We start from the raw sequence: 18,437 nt of genomic DNA on the forward strand, positions 1-18,437 counted from the left end.
GGAAACTGAATTGGTGCCTAAATCTCGTGATTTCAGGTCACATGACATCAATTTTCCCGCTAAACTTAGCGGGAAACAGATGGGCACACAGACGGACAAAATTTTGCAATTCGGGGTTCCATTAAAAAGCATCTCGTGCTTTAAAAAAATTATGGCAGAGGAAAAAGTATGATTTCGTAAGAGCAAAACGACGCATCTCACCTCTATCATCCTTCTCACTTTGGTGTCAAAATCGGTGGAATTGTCGATTACATCCATGTAAGGGTGGCCTATCCAAGCCTGCAAGAAACATCCACATTGACATTTCTAAAACTGAAGAAAGCAAACAAGAAAAGGCGGTATCAATACGGGGATACCAAAGTGCAGAGCACTACTGACAGTACAGCCTGAATGCATTTACTGTTCTAACCAGATCTGGCCACTTTAGACGAGTGATTAACAGACGTTTGCCAAGACAGCACAAAATCATGAGACTACTACAATTCAATATAAGATCTTCCTTTGGGCATGTAGTAATACACAAAATTTTTAAAACAAATGGATCAATTGTTAGGCGGACGCCAACAAAGATGTACATGATGATTGAAAACCTGAGACTGTGGTTTGAAAAACGGAAAATCATGAAGTAGAAAGAAAAAGGGACAGACAACGTCTCAAACTCGGCTAAACACCTCATTGCACCTACGCCTTATATACAACTCCCCCGGACGTCGAACGTCGCCACCACCACAACGGTTGATCACTGAACTACAAACAATACACCAGAATGACAATACATCAAACCGCAACCAATACATAAAAAAAAAAAGGCGTTATACAAACAGAAACACAAGGTCGTCACCACCGCGCCCGGAAGGACTTCGACGCGGACAATGTAACACCAGCACTTGGAAACACAAAAAGACTGTCTCTAAATTAACCCCCTTCCCCTTGAACTGAACCATGAATCACAGACAGTCGCCAACAATGCCCCCCATTACGATCCCAAACCCAACAATGCAAACAACTGCGAAGCAGCCTCCTCCCCTTTTACAATCACCCCACACTAGGTCTTTACAGTCGAAGAAACTTTTTTGACTCGCTTCCAATTTGCAGTGACGCTTGGCTAATGCAATTTCCCTATGTTTTTATGTGAGCAGTTTCTCGCACAACACCGTCTCATCTCCTCACACTCTTTGTGTACGATTTCTGTCTCTGACTAGTTCGCTGTACATGCATTACACTCCTGGAGATGCCTCGCTAGTTCAGAGTTTGAAGCGTTAATCCGCACATTCTGTTTATGTTCTGTCAACCTATCATTAATGCATCTTGCAGTCTGACCAACATATTTAAAGCCGCATTCCAAAGGAATGTCATACACTACTCCACTGACACATGGAACAGACCTGTCGCGATGCATTTTTTTACATTCTTTTTGTCCTGCCTCAAAAGGAGTCAGTTTAGCTAATTTGAAATCACATGTGAAAACGGTGTTAACCCCAAATCTCTCTGCACATGCCTTCAAGTTATGAGAAATGGCGTGAAAATATGGAATGGAAGCCCGTCGGTTCTCGACACTTCGCTTATCTTGCTTATCTTCGATCTGTAAAGAGTAGGATCGTCGGTCGCGCCGCTTTTGGCTGAGTTTTATCTCAACACCCTAGACAGAGTTGTGGTTGAGAAGATGAGAGAGTTGCCCCCAGATGTAGGTTTTGTTCGAAGATATGTAGGCAATATAATTGTGTGCACTTTTCAAGATAACCTTTCAGATACCCTACAAAATATAATAAGTTCAGTGGCCCCAGAGCTGCGTTTCACTGTGGAAAAGCCGGAGGAGAATGTCGATCATTCAATTTTTGGATTTACACATTCATGTGGGCAGTGGGCTGTGTTGGGAATATGGGAAGCAGGCACCAAAACCCGTCCTATCGAAGCAGAGTTGTAATTCTAAAATTGTAAAGGCAGGGGTACTGAAGTCTCTGACCCAGAACACTCTATAAAGGTCATGCATTCATTACATGGAGCAGTCTTTAAAAAGACAATGGGGAAGACTGGAGAGGTGGAGAGGGCCGGCTATCAAGAATCCTTCATTAAACGGCAGCTTGCTCTACAGATCGAAGATAAGCAAGATAATCGAAGTGTCAAGAACTGACGGCCTCCATTCCATATTTTCACGCCATTTCGCATAACTTGAAGGCATGTGCAGAGAGATTTGGGGTTAACACCGTTTTCACATGTGATTTCAAATTAGCTAAACTGACTCCTTTTGAAACAGGACAAAAAGAATGTAAAAAAATGCATTGCGACAGATCTGTTCCATGTGTCAGTGCAGTAGTGTATGAAATGCCTTTGGAATACAGTTCTAAATATGTTGGTCAGACCGCAAGATGCATTAACGATAGGTTGACAGAACATAAACAGAATGTGCGGATTAATGCTTCAAACTCTGAACTAGCGAGGCATCTCCAGGAGTGTAATGCATGTACAGCAAACTGGTCAGAGACAGAAATCATACAAAAAGAGCGTGAGGAGATGAGACGTGTTGTGTGCGAAACTGTTCGCATAAAAACATAGGGAAATTGCATTAGCCAAGCGTCACTGCAAATTGGAAGTGAGTCAAAAAAGTTTCTTCGACTGTAAAAACCTAGTCTGGGGTGAACGTAAAAGGGGAGGGGGCTGCTTTGCAGTTGTTTGCATTGTTGGGTTCGGGATCGTAATGGAGGGCGTTGTTGGTGCCTGTGTGATTCATGGTTCAGTTCAAGGGAAAGGGGGTTAATTTAGAGACGGTCTTTTTGTGTTTCCAAGTGCTGGTGTTACATTGTCCGCGTCGAAGTCCTTCCGGGTGCGGTGGTGACGACTTTGCGTTTCTGTTTGTATAAAGCCCCCTTTTTTTTTTTTTATTGGTTGCGGTTTGGTGTATTGTCATTCCGGTGTATTGTTTGTAGTTCAGTGATCAACCGTTGTGGTGGTGGCGACGTTCGACGTCCGGGGGAGGTGTATATAAAGGGGTATTCACACGAGGGAGAAATCCCGGGGGCACGCGCATTCCACGACGAAAACGTCAGGCTTCGCGATGTGCAAAAGCCTCGCGTTTTCATCTCGTGATGCGCGCGTGCCGGGGAGAAATCCCCGGGATTTCTCCCTCGTGTGAATACCCCTGAAGACGTAGAGGCAATAAAGTTTTTAGCCGAGTTTGAGACGTTGTCTGTCCCTTTTTCTTTCTACTTCACGATTTTCCCTTTTTCAAACCACAGTCTCAGGTTTTCAATGATTATGTATAACTTACACCAGCTCGCCTGCAATTTAATTGTTTTTTCATTGAACAAAGATGGTGTTTGTTACCAGCCCAAAAAATCATTCAAATCATGCTAGTCAAGCTAATACCAAATTAAATCAAGAACTTCGTAGCGTAACTTATTATCTACTTATTTAGGCTCCGCCTAAGACAAAAAAGTAAGAAGGTAGATACCAATGGCATTAAATAAATGATTGAGAACATTGAAATCATGCCATTCAAGCTAATTTCATATCAATTCAAGAACTTCACCAGTGTAACTTTTTATCTATTTATTTATAGGCTATGCCTGAGATACAAAGTAGGTACCTAGTTCCAATGGCAAAAAAAACAAAAGGATAAACATTTGACAGCTCTTTTACTGGTAAGGGAAAAACATGATGCAATGATTAGAACTCAAACCAGATCTTTACTAGAAAATATCTATGTAAAATATCGGTCAGCGTTTTACATTTGTTAGATCAATACCCAGCTGACTTAGGAACCCTGCAACCACGCATACAAAATCATACCCCACCGAGATCTTCGTTGAGTATTGTTGCAGTCTGACAATAAAGGCAAGCAACAACAAAACCCCTGCACTTGGCAAGGATCCAGTTCATTAGGCAGCCATCAGTACTGACATATTACCGCTTCCGAGAGTGCAGTGAAGCGAGGGATGAACTCACGTGAGCTGCCAGCTTGTCTCGCTCCCGTGCCAACTCAATGCCCTCCGTGCGACAGCTGTTGTCTTCCGTGTTATAGAAGGCCTCAGCACCGTTGGCAGCAGACACCTGCAAGCAGGCACGGCCATCAGCACATTCCCAACAAGGCTCCCGCCCAAACACGGCCCGAAAACAAAACCGCACCGCTGCCAAAACACGGCCACCATGGAGTCGGAATGGCCAGGTGCTGTACCAGCTCCGTTCTAAGCCACGTTCCCAGGTGCCGTCAGTTGGACACTCACCAGATGAATGATCTGGTTGTATCTGTTGTCCCTCAGGTCGACCGTGTTCCAGCCATGAGCCTTGATTATCCTATCCCAGATTTCTTTGCTCACGACTAGAGAAGAAACAAGCAAGAAAATCCGGCACTGTAAAACCTTTGCACAGTCAGATGTGAAGGTTAGAAAGCCTGAGCCTCGAGGTGCGTGAAAACCATACTGACATGCAGATGCATCCATTGTGCCACGATCACAGATGATGAGGCAGTTCTTTTTGCTGGTGGTGGCGAGATCAAAGTAGGCCTGTTCCATCGACATCATGGTCTTTAGGAGGTTCTCTTGGAACTTTTCCACTGCAGAATAATTTCAGGAAGAAAAACAAAGCAAAAAAGTCTATCAGCGTTGATGAAAGTATCAGACGATTCGTTGAATTGCAAATGTACATGTCAGACTTCAATGGATCATGGAATTGTTAAAACAACAAACTATCTTCTAACAAAATTTAATGATGCATACCTTCTGCAGGTGTTAGGTCAGGAAATCTGACACCTCCACTGTAAATAGAAATGACCAAGCAAATGTTAGCCCTAGAGTGCTCCAAAAGCACACACTCCTCCCTCAATAGATTTCAAAAATCTATATATTTTGACTGAGGAAGAAGTAATGGCACGAAATAAACTTCTGTTACGATGTGCCAAGCAAACTAAAAAAATCATCTAAAAAAAGAAATTAAATAGATCAGATTTGATTTAAATCAGATTATTTTTATTTAAATCATCGTAGCTAGAAAATAGTGACTCTTTATCACTGCACATAGTTTCCAACACGGCAGATTGATTGATCAATCTGCCTGATCCCGGATAACAATATGGAACAAAGAATTACTCTAAATTTAAGAGTCTAATTAACAACTTTTGATCGATGTAAACCGGCATACAAACTACGATACAAGACAAAACAGCTTGATTTTTCAGTTAATTAAAAAAAACTTTATTTGCTTATTCACATTCTGATTTGTTTGCAATACGACATTACTTTTCAAGTTTTCGTTTCTTTTGCGTTTTGATCTGCTTGCAAAAGGGCATTCCATAACTGAAGAATAAAATGAAAGGTAGAAAGAGAGCTCAATGCTCCGATTTGCTCAGAAGAGCACTGCTTTTTGCTCCTGTTCAGCCTGATATACATTTTTCTCGCTTCATAACTGATTTCAGTGAAAAACTAATTCACACATAAAAAGCATAAATTGATAGAAAAATGACAAATAAAAACTATTTTCAAGATTATTTTTGCAGGAAAGGTTCGATTTAAATCATCGTAGTAAAGGGGGTCTGATGTAAATCCCGCTTAAATCATTTTGATTTGTTTTCTCCACCCCAGTGCCAGGTGCTTAACACTAGTGCAAGGAGAGGGTTATGAAGAAAGAGCTTCAGTAGCAGATGGTGTGCTAAAATTATGAATGTAAATTGGAGTCCATAAAGTATGGGCATGAATGCAAAGCGTATAAAAAGAGTGAAGTAATTCAATGAGCTGCAATTGATGTAGGTGCACAATGGCTTCGAGAAATTAAAAAAAACTGGGGTGTGTTCCTAGTACAACCATGACAGGCGTTTATGTTGCAGGATGTTCAATCAATACATTTAAGACGCTTAAAATGCTATTGGAACATTGGCAGTCAGGCACATCTTGCCCATGCAAGAAATGCCCATCCATAAGACGTCCATGACCAATTCTCAGTCGGTACAGTACCACTTTACAGATATTCTCAGAATGACATGCACTCTCCCATTCCCTTAGTAATGGTTTCACCGCACGCACGACAGCAAATTCGACGTGAGCATTTAGACTGCATGAGGTCAGCCTGCCGTAGTTTGGCAACACTGGTTCATGCATGCGCTTCAGTTGTGGAACTCCCGCGGAAGGGGACACTTTTCTCACTCACTTCAGTCCGCCTCCCGTCATTCGAAGCGCCATCTAGGTTTTCGTTTCACAACTGTGTTCTCCACAGAGTACAGTAAACGTCATCTAGACACTGCACTTCGAAACGTATGTATTCCATAGAATACACTGCAGTTACCAAGGCAGCCGTCCGGCGCGTCGAACGACGGGAGGCGAGTCGTGGTGAGTAAGGGGGGTTCTGCTCGTGCATGCAGCGTCTATGAGCAGTTCCGTAACTGAGGTAATCTAATAATGTTATGCGCTCAGGCGACGCCGATGACCTATGTACAGTCTCCAACAATATGAAAGACCCACTTAACGAGGTCGTTTGGACAAGCCCTCGTTGCTTGGGAAATAAATGAAGCTGTGTTCTGTTCTTTCTCTTAAACTAAAGTGCTTCTGGCCAAAGCGCGTCTATAGCATTGTTGCATAAACTGCCTCAACGAAGGTTTCTAACACTGGTAAAGACTATGTACAGTCGGCCACAAAAGTTTACGGACCACGCGAGCCATGGCCGAGCTGCATTAGTGCGCCACCTTACGGCGCGGCGCCTCTGGTCGAGACCCAGAGTGCGCGCATGCGCGTCCTTTGGTACTCACAGGCATGTCAACTCTCCCGCTTCCAGCTGACACCTTCTTATTCTCACGAATATGACACCAGGTGCTGCTTCGATAGCCACCGTTGGCAGCCGTGCCACAGCTGTATCTCAGTGGCGCAATGAGTGGCACAAGCTGAAATATCACCTCTACTTCCCGCCATGATATTGTTTCTCCCAGCACAGCGGCCTGGAAAACAGCCATCCTGCCTTCTCTTTTTTTTTTTTTTTTTTTTTCAGAAGCTTCTTAATCTTTTCTGCACTTGCTGTTCTGTCAACCAGTCAGTGACAACAATTAATGCAGAAAGCGTAATTTATTATATATTGCACACATTATTAAATAGAATTTTAAAAGAACTTAAAAGACTTTTGAAACAAAAACAAAAAAAGGAGGAAAAAAAAGAAGAGAATGGCCGTCTTCCTGGCTGCTGAGCCGGGAAAAACAATTCCATGCTGGACGATGCAAGATAGAATTGATATCGTAGCTTCTGCCAGTCATCGCGCCACCAAGATACAGCTGCCGCATGGCGACCAACAGGGGCTATCGAAGCATCGCCCGGCACCGTATTCGTGAAGGCGTCGGCTGGAAGCTGGAGAGTTGACATGCCTGCGAGTACCAAAGGACGTGCATGCGCATATTACGGGTCTCGACAACAGGCACTGCGCCGCAGGGTGGTGCAGTGGTGTAACTCGCTCGGCCACGGCTCGCATGGTCTGTAACCTTTTGCGGCCGACTGTACATCCAAACGGCATATGTGAAACCACAGGACATCCATAGCACCGTGTGTGCTACTGCAGCAGCTTATTGTTAACGTCCCAATTCCACCCATTCTGCCACTTTCGTCTTATACAGTATTTCACGCACCCTTATAACCCTTGTAAGAAATTTTAGAGATGAATAGTTATCAATTCCTAGCAGAATCTTGCAAACAGTAACAAAAATTAGCAAAAGGGCAGTAAGACATGGAAACATGCCTGAGCAAGACTGTTGCCGCCTCGGGCACACGGAACACCTGCAAGAAATACAAAGTTTTTGCAATAGGCCCTACATCAGCAAAAACGAGACTGTATTCGTTCTTCGTAATGAAATCAGTTTAATTAAAAGGCGTGTCAAAACTAGGGAGAGTGTTCTCTGGTACACCACAGAACTGTGCTCGTAATACTTTGTTTCAACTAGCGCCACTCAATTCTTCTAGGGTTTTTAAATTCTCCATGCTTCGTAAATACAATGGCCATCTAGAAAGCAAGACAAACAGCAAGCTAGTTTGTAAATAAACTTTCAAATAAATAAAGTGTGCCTTATTATTCCTAGCCTTTATGGCAGAAAGATACAAAGAGAACCTTGTCCACCAGGTCTTGCTCCTTTCAGTTTTCAGTAATGAATATTATGAATGGCACATCACTACCTCTATATAGTGCAAAAACCCAACCACAAGGAGCATTTTCTCAATGTCTGCGACAGTCAGCTGGTGCCCGCTCATCCAGCCAAGACACTGGGCAGGCATTAATGTCCGCAGTGAGTAAATGTGTCATCCCTCTCGGAGCCTGCACCAGACCTAGGTTTCCTGATGGTTGAGGTTTACTTTGTAATTGCAAAGACAGTGGATCAACAAGTCTGAAGACAGCAGAGACGGGCCATGTGCATACTTTCATGTGGTTTCCACTATTTCTTCAGCACTCGCCGATGGAGAGGAAGAGTCAAATTTTGAATGTGCAAAACAGTCAAGTTACACTTGTCAGTCTGACGACATAGATAACACTTTAGTTATAGAGCAGACTGTATGACCACAGGGCTGAAGGTGACCAATCGAGGAGCGACACTCAGTCATCGTCCCTAGCTAGACATAGCTACCCATTTTAAGAACCTTCGGTCACTTTACTTGCCCCAAAATGTAGAAAAGGATACAAGGCCAGGACGAAGATATACAAACATGAAAATATGAATGGTGCTGGAAAGTGACACAACCCCTACACTTTGGGTAATTGTGTGCATCCCATAATTTGACTTCCTCGTTTAAACATATTTTGTAAGACCTCTCACCCCCCCCCCCCCCCCCCCAAAAAAAAAAAAAAATCTTTTCTAGAATTATGGCTATACATTTTCTCACCTTCCAGCCATAGTTTTCAAGGAAGGTTGACAGTCTTGCTTGCCCAGTTGTTTTACCACTGCAAGGACCTTTGGAAAAAAAGGCAAGGAATTGACTGTTGATCAGCTGCTTCAGAAAAACAAAACATGGCTAGTTGGTTCATGGTACTGAGTAAACTTGTATGCAGCAGCACAGAGGACAAACATGAAGGAGTATTTGTCCTTTATGTTTGTGCACCGTGACATCCTCTATGTTTGTGCGCCGTGACTTGACAAGATCAGGATCCTGGGCAGGAGTAAAGATAGTACACCAAGAGAGCTGGTGGAAGCGTTTTTTATAAAGTGAAATGCCTGTGTTAGCAACAATTTGGTTTCTTTAACAGCGAATTTCAATTCGTATATGGGTCGATACAGTGATGTTGGCACGGCAGCAATTTTTCTTGTTTTGTATGTTTTTTTTTTTTATCTTTTTCCTACCTTTGCAGCATTGTGTGCATGCTGCTTCTGAACCTCTTGCAGTCACTTGGCCACAAATTAAATTAGTAGATAATTGTGCTTGTTCTTTCCACTCCATCGTGTTTGTCCTCTGTGTTTGCACATACAAGTTTACTCAGTTCAGAAAAGCACTTGTTATCTGCATCATGATTTTGGACAAACTGATGGGCACCGTCAGTTCAGTTAGATCTCTCATTTTTATAATTTGAGAATGGACACCGGCATATGGCTTTCTTGTCTTTATACTGAAATGCACGCATCAGTGTTTCTAGCCTACATCTTTTTATTCCAAGTTTAGTACAGCCTAAATACAGCATAGACACATGACAGTTGAAGGAAAAAACAAGGTAAAAAGCAGGCTGTCTTTTCAACTGCTTCCTCATCCTCAAAAAAAAAAAAAATTACTTGCTTATATGTTGGCTGCCAGACGTAATTTTGTGGATTGAATAATTACTGCATTACAAAACAGAAAAGCCTTAAAGGAGGACCAGCAGAAATATTCTTCCGCCTGGCGGAAAGTCCTCCTCGCCCTCTTTCTTCTTGTATTGTAGCACGGCGAGGCTAAGGGAAAAATCCTTTTTTTGCGCCGGCTTCTTCTGAGAGGATAAGCCGAGGAAATCCCCTTTCTGAGCGACGGACGATGGGTGCGGCAGCAGCGACCTCGTGACTTACGGGTATCTTCAGTTCCTATCATGTAATCTGCTTTATTTTTTGGCTCTCGCCAAGCCTAGCACCTCGGGTGTAGGTTTCACGGAGCTGCAAGGCTGCGCCCTCGCAGTCACCGAATTTGAGCTGTCGAAGGTCTTTAGTTTAGCCCGTGGCAAAATAAACGCATATTTGGGAGCTGCGATGCATCCCCGCACCCATTGAAGGAACGTTTCATAGATATTTTCGGTTGATCAAGGAGCTCAAAACACATGCGCGAGGTGTGGTGACTTGAATGTGTAAGGATGACTTACATCTTCACAACACATTCCACCTTCAAAAAAAACGGCTTATCACGCTCAAACCTGCCTCAGATTGGGATCGAAGGAAAAGAAAACGATGTATTAGGCGCGGGCATCTTGTAGAAGGTCTCTGTTTTCTAGCAGCGAGCACAAATTATTGTGTGCGTATCTCACACTACATGATGGCCAACGAATGTAGATGACATTTATTACGCATCCCAACAACCACATGAGGTGAGAAGGCAGCAATGGTGTGTGTCGATACTAAGAAGTTTTAGTGGATCGTCTTTAGCTCTTGGATAACCGTACCCTACAACAATATATAAGCTATAACCTTTCTGAGAGCATTCTTTATTGAGTGCGGCTATCGAAGCGTGTCGTGTTATAATTCAACGTTGCTCAAATCGGTGCTATAGCACATGCTGCCCCTTTAAAGTAGTTTTGAAGCATTCAAAAAAAAAAAAAAAATGTAGCCAATCTTTTTTTGACATGAAACGCGTTTGTAATTTGTCATTGCAAAGACATTAGGTATACTGCCACACAGTTAGCACGGACAAACTATCGCCGGTCTTTCTAATTTTGTTTTCTTAAAAGTGAATGATGTTTAGAAAACTGATATGGAACTATCCAGCCTAAGTGGCAGAGCTCAGTGCTAGAAAATACCTGTTGCTGGCAGAAATAGTAAAAAACGCCGATGTCGCGTTCGGGCTAACAGTGCCACGTAATGCACGCATACCGCTACAAGATCAGCGCAAGCATAATATGGCAATGGATTTATTGCACAATTTGTTTTAATAGATGAAAGGTTTCAAGGAATCGTCGCAGCGCCTTGATTATCACAGCTGACAACGAGTCACACTTATTAACGGCTTTGGCTTGCTTTATCAAGTCGTCGAAAGCAGTCAGCTCCGCGGTTTCAGAAAAAGTGTGGTTCAGGCTTGGTCGGATATTGCTACGGTTACACTCGTATGCTTTTTCAGTCCCCCCCCCCCCCCCCCCCCCCCCCCCCCCCCCCCCCCCTTCTCGCATACGCGTCTTGCTCAAGTAAACAGGGGAATCTGACTTGTCGCTCATCTTGGCCTTTAGCGGGGCTGTTAACAAATTCTGAAACAGACAAAGCAAACGTGATGTAATTAACTCAGAATTATAGGGTGTGCGCAATATTTACAGAGTTCGAGGTTCCCTAGAGTCATCTTTTGTATTCAAGTCCGCCTCCCTTAACCACTGCTTCCTTTCCCCCAAATAAACAACGTAGATTATTTTATGAACCACCCATAATAGAGTGTACTCGCAAAATGTCTATTTGGCGTAAGAAAGGCCTAGTTTAAATGTTTGAGCAATGAACTGGTCTTCTTACTGTGCGTGAAACAGCTAGCACGAACGCAGTATTGACATTTTTACGCAAGGCCCATGCAGAATTTAGTGTATAAGAACAAATTGATGCCTCGTAAGTTGGTGCCCAATGGAAGCACTCTTTACCGAATTGCTTGTATAAAAATAACAACCTTTCAACCATAAAAACAAAACAATATAACACCACTTTTTTGGGGGGCCACCAAATTTACTGATTCACTCCGTTAGCGTTGATTGTGCAGCGGTATGCGTACATTACGCGACACTGTTAGCGCAAACACGACATCGGCGCTTTTTGCTATTTTCCCCAGCAATGTATTGACTCGCACTAAAATCTACCGCTTAGGTTGGATACTCGCATTAACAGTTTCCTAAACATCATTCACTTCTAAGAAGAAAAAAAAGTGGGAAACACCGGCGATAGTTTGTTTGCGCTAACTGCGTGGCGTAGGGTACCTAAAAGTTTTTTACAATGTTAAATACAATTCTGTGTCACGTTAAAAAAAATTGTCTGCTTTTGCTTTAGTTTCTTTGAGACACCACAAATACTTCGAAGTGGCGGCCCGTGCTATGGTACCAATACAAGCAACGTTGAACCATAACACGACACGCTAGACTCGCCAAAAAGGGTTTTAATATTGTCTTTTCCGCTCCATAGCCGCACTCGAAGAATGTAAACAGCGAGTCTAGCTTACATTTCGTTGTGGGGTACGGACCGTACGGTTATCCAAGTGGCTAAAAGCGACCCACTAAAACTTTCTAAAATTGACATCCACCCTTGATGCCCTCTCACGTCACGTGGTTGTTGGGAATGTGTAAATATGAATTTCATACAATTTTGCTGGCCATCATGTTCTGCGAGTTAGGCACACAACAGGGCATTTTAGTAAATCGTTTTCAAAGGCCCGCTGCCACTTCAGGCGCGCGCTTCAGAGAATGCATCGAAGTGGCAGCGCGAGCTCCCGCTAAATATAGCGTGGCCTGAAAACATAGTCTGCTAAAGTTCTCCAATAATTTGTGCTCGCTGCTAGAAAACAGAGACCTTCTATACTTCGTTTCAGCTTCGGTCCGAGCGCGGCCGATGTTATGATTCAAAGGGCCAATCAAACAGCAAAAGAGGCACAACGTCATGGCGTGCTCTTTGCAGTTGATAGGACCAGCCGGTATTCGCCGTCTCTCTGTGCGTGCTCCTCCGCCGGCTAGTCCTATCAAGCGCAGAGAGCACGCCATGACGTTGCGCTCTTCACGCTGTTTGATTGGCCCTTTTGCTCGTAACATCGGCCGCGCTCGGACCGAAGCTGAAACGAAGTATAAAAGGTGCCCGCGCCTGGTACATCGTTTTCTTTTCCATCGATCCAAGTTTGAGGCAGGTTTGAGCGTGATAAGCCGTTTTTTTGAAGGTGGAATGTGTTGTGAAGATGTAAGTCATCCTTACATATTCAAGTCACCACATCTCGCGCATGTGTTTTGAGCTCCTTGATCAACCGAAAATATCTATGAAACGTTCCTTCAATGGGTGCGGTTATGAATCGCAGCTCTCAAGTATGCGTTTACTTTGCCACGGGCTAAACCAAAGACCTTCGACAGCTGAAATTCGGTGATAGCGCGAGCGCAGCCTTGCAGCCCCGTAAAACCTACACCCGAGGGGCTAGGCTTGGTGAGCGCCAAAAAATGGGGCAGATTACGCGATAGGAGCTGAAGCTACCTGTAAGTCACGAGGTCGCTGCTGCCGCACCCATCGCCCGTCGCTCAGAATGGGGATTTTCTCGGCTTATCCTCTCAGAAGAAGCCGGCGCAAAAAAGGATTTTTCCCTTCGCCTCGTCGTGCTACAATAAAAGGAAGAAAGAGGGCGAGGAGGACTTTCCGCCAGGCGGAAGAATATTTCTGCTGGTCCTCCTTTAAGAATGAGATGGCCTTTATATCTTACCTTGTCAATTATAGCTCTAATTTTAGTGCCATTCTGGCAGAATGCCAAGCCTTTCTTCTGCAGTATGGCGACACAAATTTATTAATTCCAATTTCTCTGTTTGGGCCCGCCTCTATCCAACCAAAAGTTTTGGATCAAAGATAAAGCCTCAATTTTGAACAGTACTTTTGACTGGAGTTGTGTGGATATGAAAATTTTCTAATATGCATTTGTTTTGAGCTGTGTGCTGTTCGGTGCTTCCTTCAAAAGGTTACTAAACATTTACAAATATTAAAAACATGATCAAGTCAAAGTTTGGCATGATTTAAAAGTTGGAAAGGGGCTATGGCAATATAGCCAACATATATTAAAGGAAACATTACTGCTTTAGTAGATGTGGTGAGTGCCATGCCCAAGTTCATTAAAACAAGCAGCAGAGTTGTCTAGAAATATTCTGCACAAAGAAAGGGATGCATGAATCATCAAGAACACCCAGAGTATTGGAAAACATTATTCAACCTCCCAGGCTATTTGTTAATTGATTTTTTAAAATTCCAAATAACGCCAATTCACTTTAAATCTCAAAGTATTCTGAGAACTTAACATAAATTTTAAGCACTTAACTATTTGATGTTGATTTAAATCCATAACTATTCTAAAGAACAAATAATATATATGCTTCAACCATTTAATCCAATACCTGCACAACCCCATTTCTGCCTCTTCAATCCAATTTTGCCAAGAAAATCTGTCGAAAACTGGCCTCTTCAGCACTGCCCCTCCATACATATGAGTATCAAATATTAAACCTCAAAATCTGGAGGTCAAGCACATGTCAAGCATAGTTCACAGTTCAGAACCAAAATAGCAGTGCTTGTGCAATACATGTCTGCACACCTCGTGATCAACCTCATGGCATTTTTCTGCGACACAAAAATAAGCTTGAGTCTTTTTTAGTTCTTGTGACTCATGAGATGTATTTTAGATGTAGAAATAGAACACAATGGTAGCCTGGAAGTACCCACAACATTTTTCGGTTTCTCAGCTTCTTTCTAGACACCAATAGAGGAAGCGGGCAAGCAGATAGCAATTATCAGACACATAAGCCTGCAGATTAACATATATCATATCATGCTGCTGGTGTCCACCATGCAAATGCTGTTGATGTAGCTTGCTTGCAGAATCTTTGAACAGTCTTAAAGATGTTATCAAAAAACACAAATATGCATGCCAAAGATATATCAGCTCCACTTTGTTTTAGCTCATACCACGATGGGATAATATGACCGTGGGAATGTTTATTCTGACAAAGTTAAGATATTGGAACTACCGTAAAATATTGCGCATCCGCCCATTCCACATTAAGCGCCCATATCCAAATTTCAAAAATCTGAGAAAATATGCACAGTACATTTATATGTAAAATTGATGACCGGACAAGCGCCCATCCCCTATTTCTTCGCGATTATCTCTAAATTTTGAGTGGGCGCTTTCCCGGTATTTTACGGTATGAAATGTTTTACAAAAAAAAAGAAGTGTTACTGGAAGTTGTAGCAAGAGTAAAATTACACTGTAGTGGTAAAATTATATGCACAGGTATGCACCCAAAAGACTGTCGTTTAAAAACCTTCTTGAAAGGAAGCCAAAATAGCAATTGCAGAATTTTCACAATTCTTTGATTCTAACTCGTTTATATCTTTCTATCATCTCTCAGGTACCTTTGTCTTCATGAAAACTCGCATATCTATCATGAAAAGATCCCATCCAGTAACTGCAGTCATCCTGCAGCTGGTTTTTGGGCTACCAAAACTACCTTATATGCCAAAACATCTTTGCTCCTCTTCACCAAACTTTTAAAATAATTCCCATCTTGCATTAGTTTGGCCTGAGTATGAAAAATATCTGGGATCCTCATCAGTCACCATATCAACCAAATAAAAGCTTAATTCAAAAGTTGCATGTTTTATTATTTTTGGTCATTGTTGTCACTTCAGTGATTCCCATTTCGAAACACGATCTTGCCAAATTGAGCTTAAGACAGGAGCTTGTGTGTTCATGCCCTCTTCAATGCTTTCCTTCTTTGTCAAGGCTAATCAACTCAAGCACCACTGTGGCACATCTAAATTTCTTGTGCAAGAAAGACCATTTCATCTGGGCCCTTCCTTATTTCTATACTGTCTTTTTGCAAAAAAACCATAGTCCCGTGGAATTACCTCTGAGACTAATGCCAAACTTTCTCGCAAGCTATTTGGGCAATACATGGTTTGTCACTGTCTGCTCCTTGCTGATGAGTTTTCTCTACTATTGTTGTGGCTTGTCTCCTTTTTATGTAACGCCCCTCCAAATAGGGTTCTTACAAAGATAACAATTCAATGACCCATGCCGTTCTGTTTCTTATTTCAAAATCAGTGCCTGCCACTTCCCATCCCCCGTCCCTCTGTTCTTTCCTGACATCCCAAATTCCTTCGGTACCCTGAGTCCCCTGTAGAGCCCTGAAGTCTCCCGACCAGGCCATCCTTTCCACTCTCCTCCAGCACTTCTTTTGGCTCATGTGAGCAGCCAGATGACACGAGATCACCTACTACACCCTTTTGCAGGTTGACCCCTTAACCGTTTTGGACGAGCCTAGCTTGTCCACCTAGAACCGTCCCTAAACCGTTCAGGACAAGTGTAGCTTGTCCGCGCACCCTACCTTGACCCTTGACTGTTTTGGACGACCCAGGCTCATTCAAAGCTTATTAGTTTACGGCGCTGCTCAGACATGGCAGCACATGTTTTTTATTGCACACGTTTTTAAGGATGGTGACCAATTGTGGAGGCATGTGCAACCCGGGCCACACATGCAATAAAACAATGGTTAAGGAGTTAAGAAAAGCAGGACAGGCTCATCCCCACAAATCCCTCTATTCTTTCCCCTTCAGCAGAGCGAACGCTGGAGAAATGAGAAAGGAGGTGGGTCCACCTGCCTCCTTTCCAGCATTCACTCTGCTAAAATGGATAAAAAGGCCTTTCTGGGAGGAGCTTATCCCGCTTTTCTTAACCTGCAACAGGGTATAGACTGGTATGCTGTTTACAAACCAGCCCGCGTTTGCCCACACCAGGTGTGGGCACTGCGCGTGCACAGAAACCGAATTCGCGTGAAGTGAAACGTCTGCACATGCGCTGTGCCGTCGACAGCGCTACCGCAGCTGCCCGACGTCAGTGACGCGTGTTGGTCTATAGCTGAAGTTCTCGAGCAACCCCAGCTCTCTGGTTACTCCCTTGCCCGCCTCAAGATCTTAAAGTTCCACCTTCTAAAACTCAATAGGTTTTCTTCCTCCGGCCTTCCACCGTGCCCTCACAGAAGCTCGAGGGAATTTAGACAGACAGATAACTTTTGCGTTCATTATATGGTCTTAACTCGAGTTGTGTTGACGTTGCTGCTGCAGCTTTCCGGACACACCTAATTACGTCGTCATAAAACCTTTCATTGCCCTCTCTGAAAGATATGAGAAAGACAAGACGTGGGAGCTGTACTACAGCTGTAGAGATAGGATGTCACTTGCAGATAATGCAATGGTTTCCTCATGTATCTACACTGAGTCTAAGGTGTTTTAACAGCATTGTCGCCTGCAGCTCTCTTTTCCCGATAACAACTCACGGCCGCCAAGAATGATGGTGCAAAATAAGTTACAAGAGATCCTCTCCTCCCTCCCTCCCCCTATCTGCCATATTTTAATCCAGCAACAGAGGCTAACAGAGGCTAACAGAGGGGAGGGGGATAAACGGCTTGAGTTTTAATAAACCCCACTATCGGACACAGCGACAGGTCAATTCGGCCAAAATGCGGAAGTTCGGAATAGCGTTTGTTTACGCGACCTAGTCCTTGAAATTTGAGGGCTTGAAGTCAGTAAGAAGAGCTGTTCGTGCGCTCTTTCTCAGAGGAGAAACATACAATTCCAGCAATGCCAACGCGTGCAAATAAAAAGGAAAAAAAAAAAAAAAATACCGGCCAGCTATTGTTGAACTTGCAGGTGCAGCTAGTCAACCAGCAACGCAGTATTACGCAGTATACCCCTTTAATTCGGTTGATTTTTCCATCGTAGTGACAGTGCCACAATCAGCAACTCGATATGCTGGCATGCGCCCAAACAAACGCGCCCACGTTCACGTTCACGTGTCTCATGCACTCCGACGAGCGGCTCTCTCCAACGCCGAGTGAACATGCACAGCACGCTTTAGGTCAAGGGCACGAACAATGAGCCCGGAGGTTTCGGGCTACAGCGGAGAAACCTTGAACTGCCACAAAACAAACGCGCCAATCCGGCAGCGTCAGATATCGCCCATTGTATTGGGTATTTCGCAATCAACAGGCTTGATGGGTCGCGAGCGCGCACCGCGCGCATGAAACCGAGGGGCGATAGGTCTTTTGAGTTGGCTGGCATTTTAAAGGAGACGCGCCGTTCAGCTCGTCGCTGAGCACGTGTTTCGAACGGCTAATCAAATCGGAGAGATAAGTTGAGGCGCGATAAGGCCGAAGCGGTTTTTCCGAATGACCCATCCGCACGCCACATGTGATCACCCGTGTCCCCCATTCCAAAGAGAATGTCGATCAATAATACTTACCGCCAGTCAAGACAACCTTGTAGATGACCCGCTCGCGCTTTTCCGTCTCGTTGTGAGCCATGTCGGCCACTTTAGAAGCTTCCCAGAGCCGAGAGAGAACTTAAAGGACTAACGTGGTTACGGCATCGACTGGCCGGCGGGCCGCTGCGGCGACGACGAGCAAGCGAGCGGGAAGAACGGAAGTGAACGGAAGCAACTGGCCAAAAAAGTAAAGAAAATGCTGCCCGGAAATTGCGATTTGCTGGGTGACATCACGTCCGCTAAGACGACGTTGGTTCTGGTTTCGATTTCCAAGCTTGGACGCATTGAGATACGGCA

At 43.8% G+C, this 18,437-nt stretch overlaps 1 protein-coding gene across 1 annotated transcript in view; it reads right to left on the minus strand.

The window, feature by feature from the left end:
* Window positions 1–18,214, minus strand: part of LOC8032746 (TRPL translocation defect protein 14) — a 31,113-nt gene extending 12,899 nt beyond the window's left edge. Inside the window, exons 1-8 of the mRNA XM_029991915.4 lie at window positions 18,120–18,214; window positions 8,835–8,902; window positions 7,702–7,739; window positions 4,713–4,750; window positions 4,421–4,549; window positions 4,221–4,315; window positions 3,943–4,047; window positions 202–279 (exon numbers count right to left, since the gene is read on the minus strand). Of these exons, the coding sequence (XP_029847775.2) occupies window positions 202–279; window positions 3,943–4,047; window positions 4,221–4,315; window positions 4,421–4,549; window positions 4,713–4,750; window positions 7,702–7,739; window positions 8,835–8,902; window positions 18,120–18,180 (612 nt within the window). The 5' untranslated portion in view covers window positions 18,181–18,214. The remainder of the gene's footprint in view (window positions 1–201; window positions 280–3,942; window positions 4,048–4,220; window positions 4,316–4,420; window positions 4,550–4,712; window positions 4,751–7,701; window positions 7,740–8,834; window positions 8,903–18,119) is intronic.
* Window positions 18,215–18,437: the final 223 nt, after the last annotated feature.

Source organism: Ixodes scapularis, unplaced genomic scaffold (genome assembly GCF_016920785.2).
Source record: "Ixodes scapularis isolate PalLabHiFi unplaced genomic scaffold, ASM1692078v2 PGA_scaffold1__304_contigs__length_218370807, whole genome shotgun sequence".
Taxonomy (NCBI): Eukaryota; Metazoa; Arthropoda; class Arachnida; order Ixodida; family Ixodidae; genus Ixodes; species Ixodes scapularis.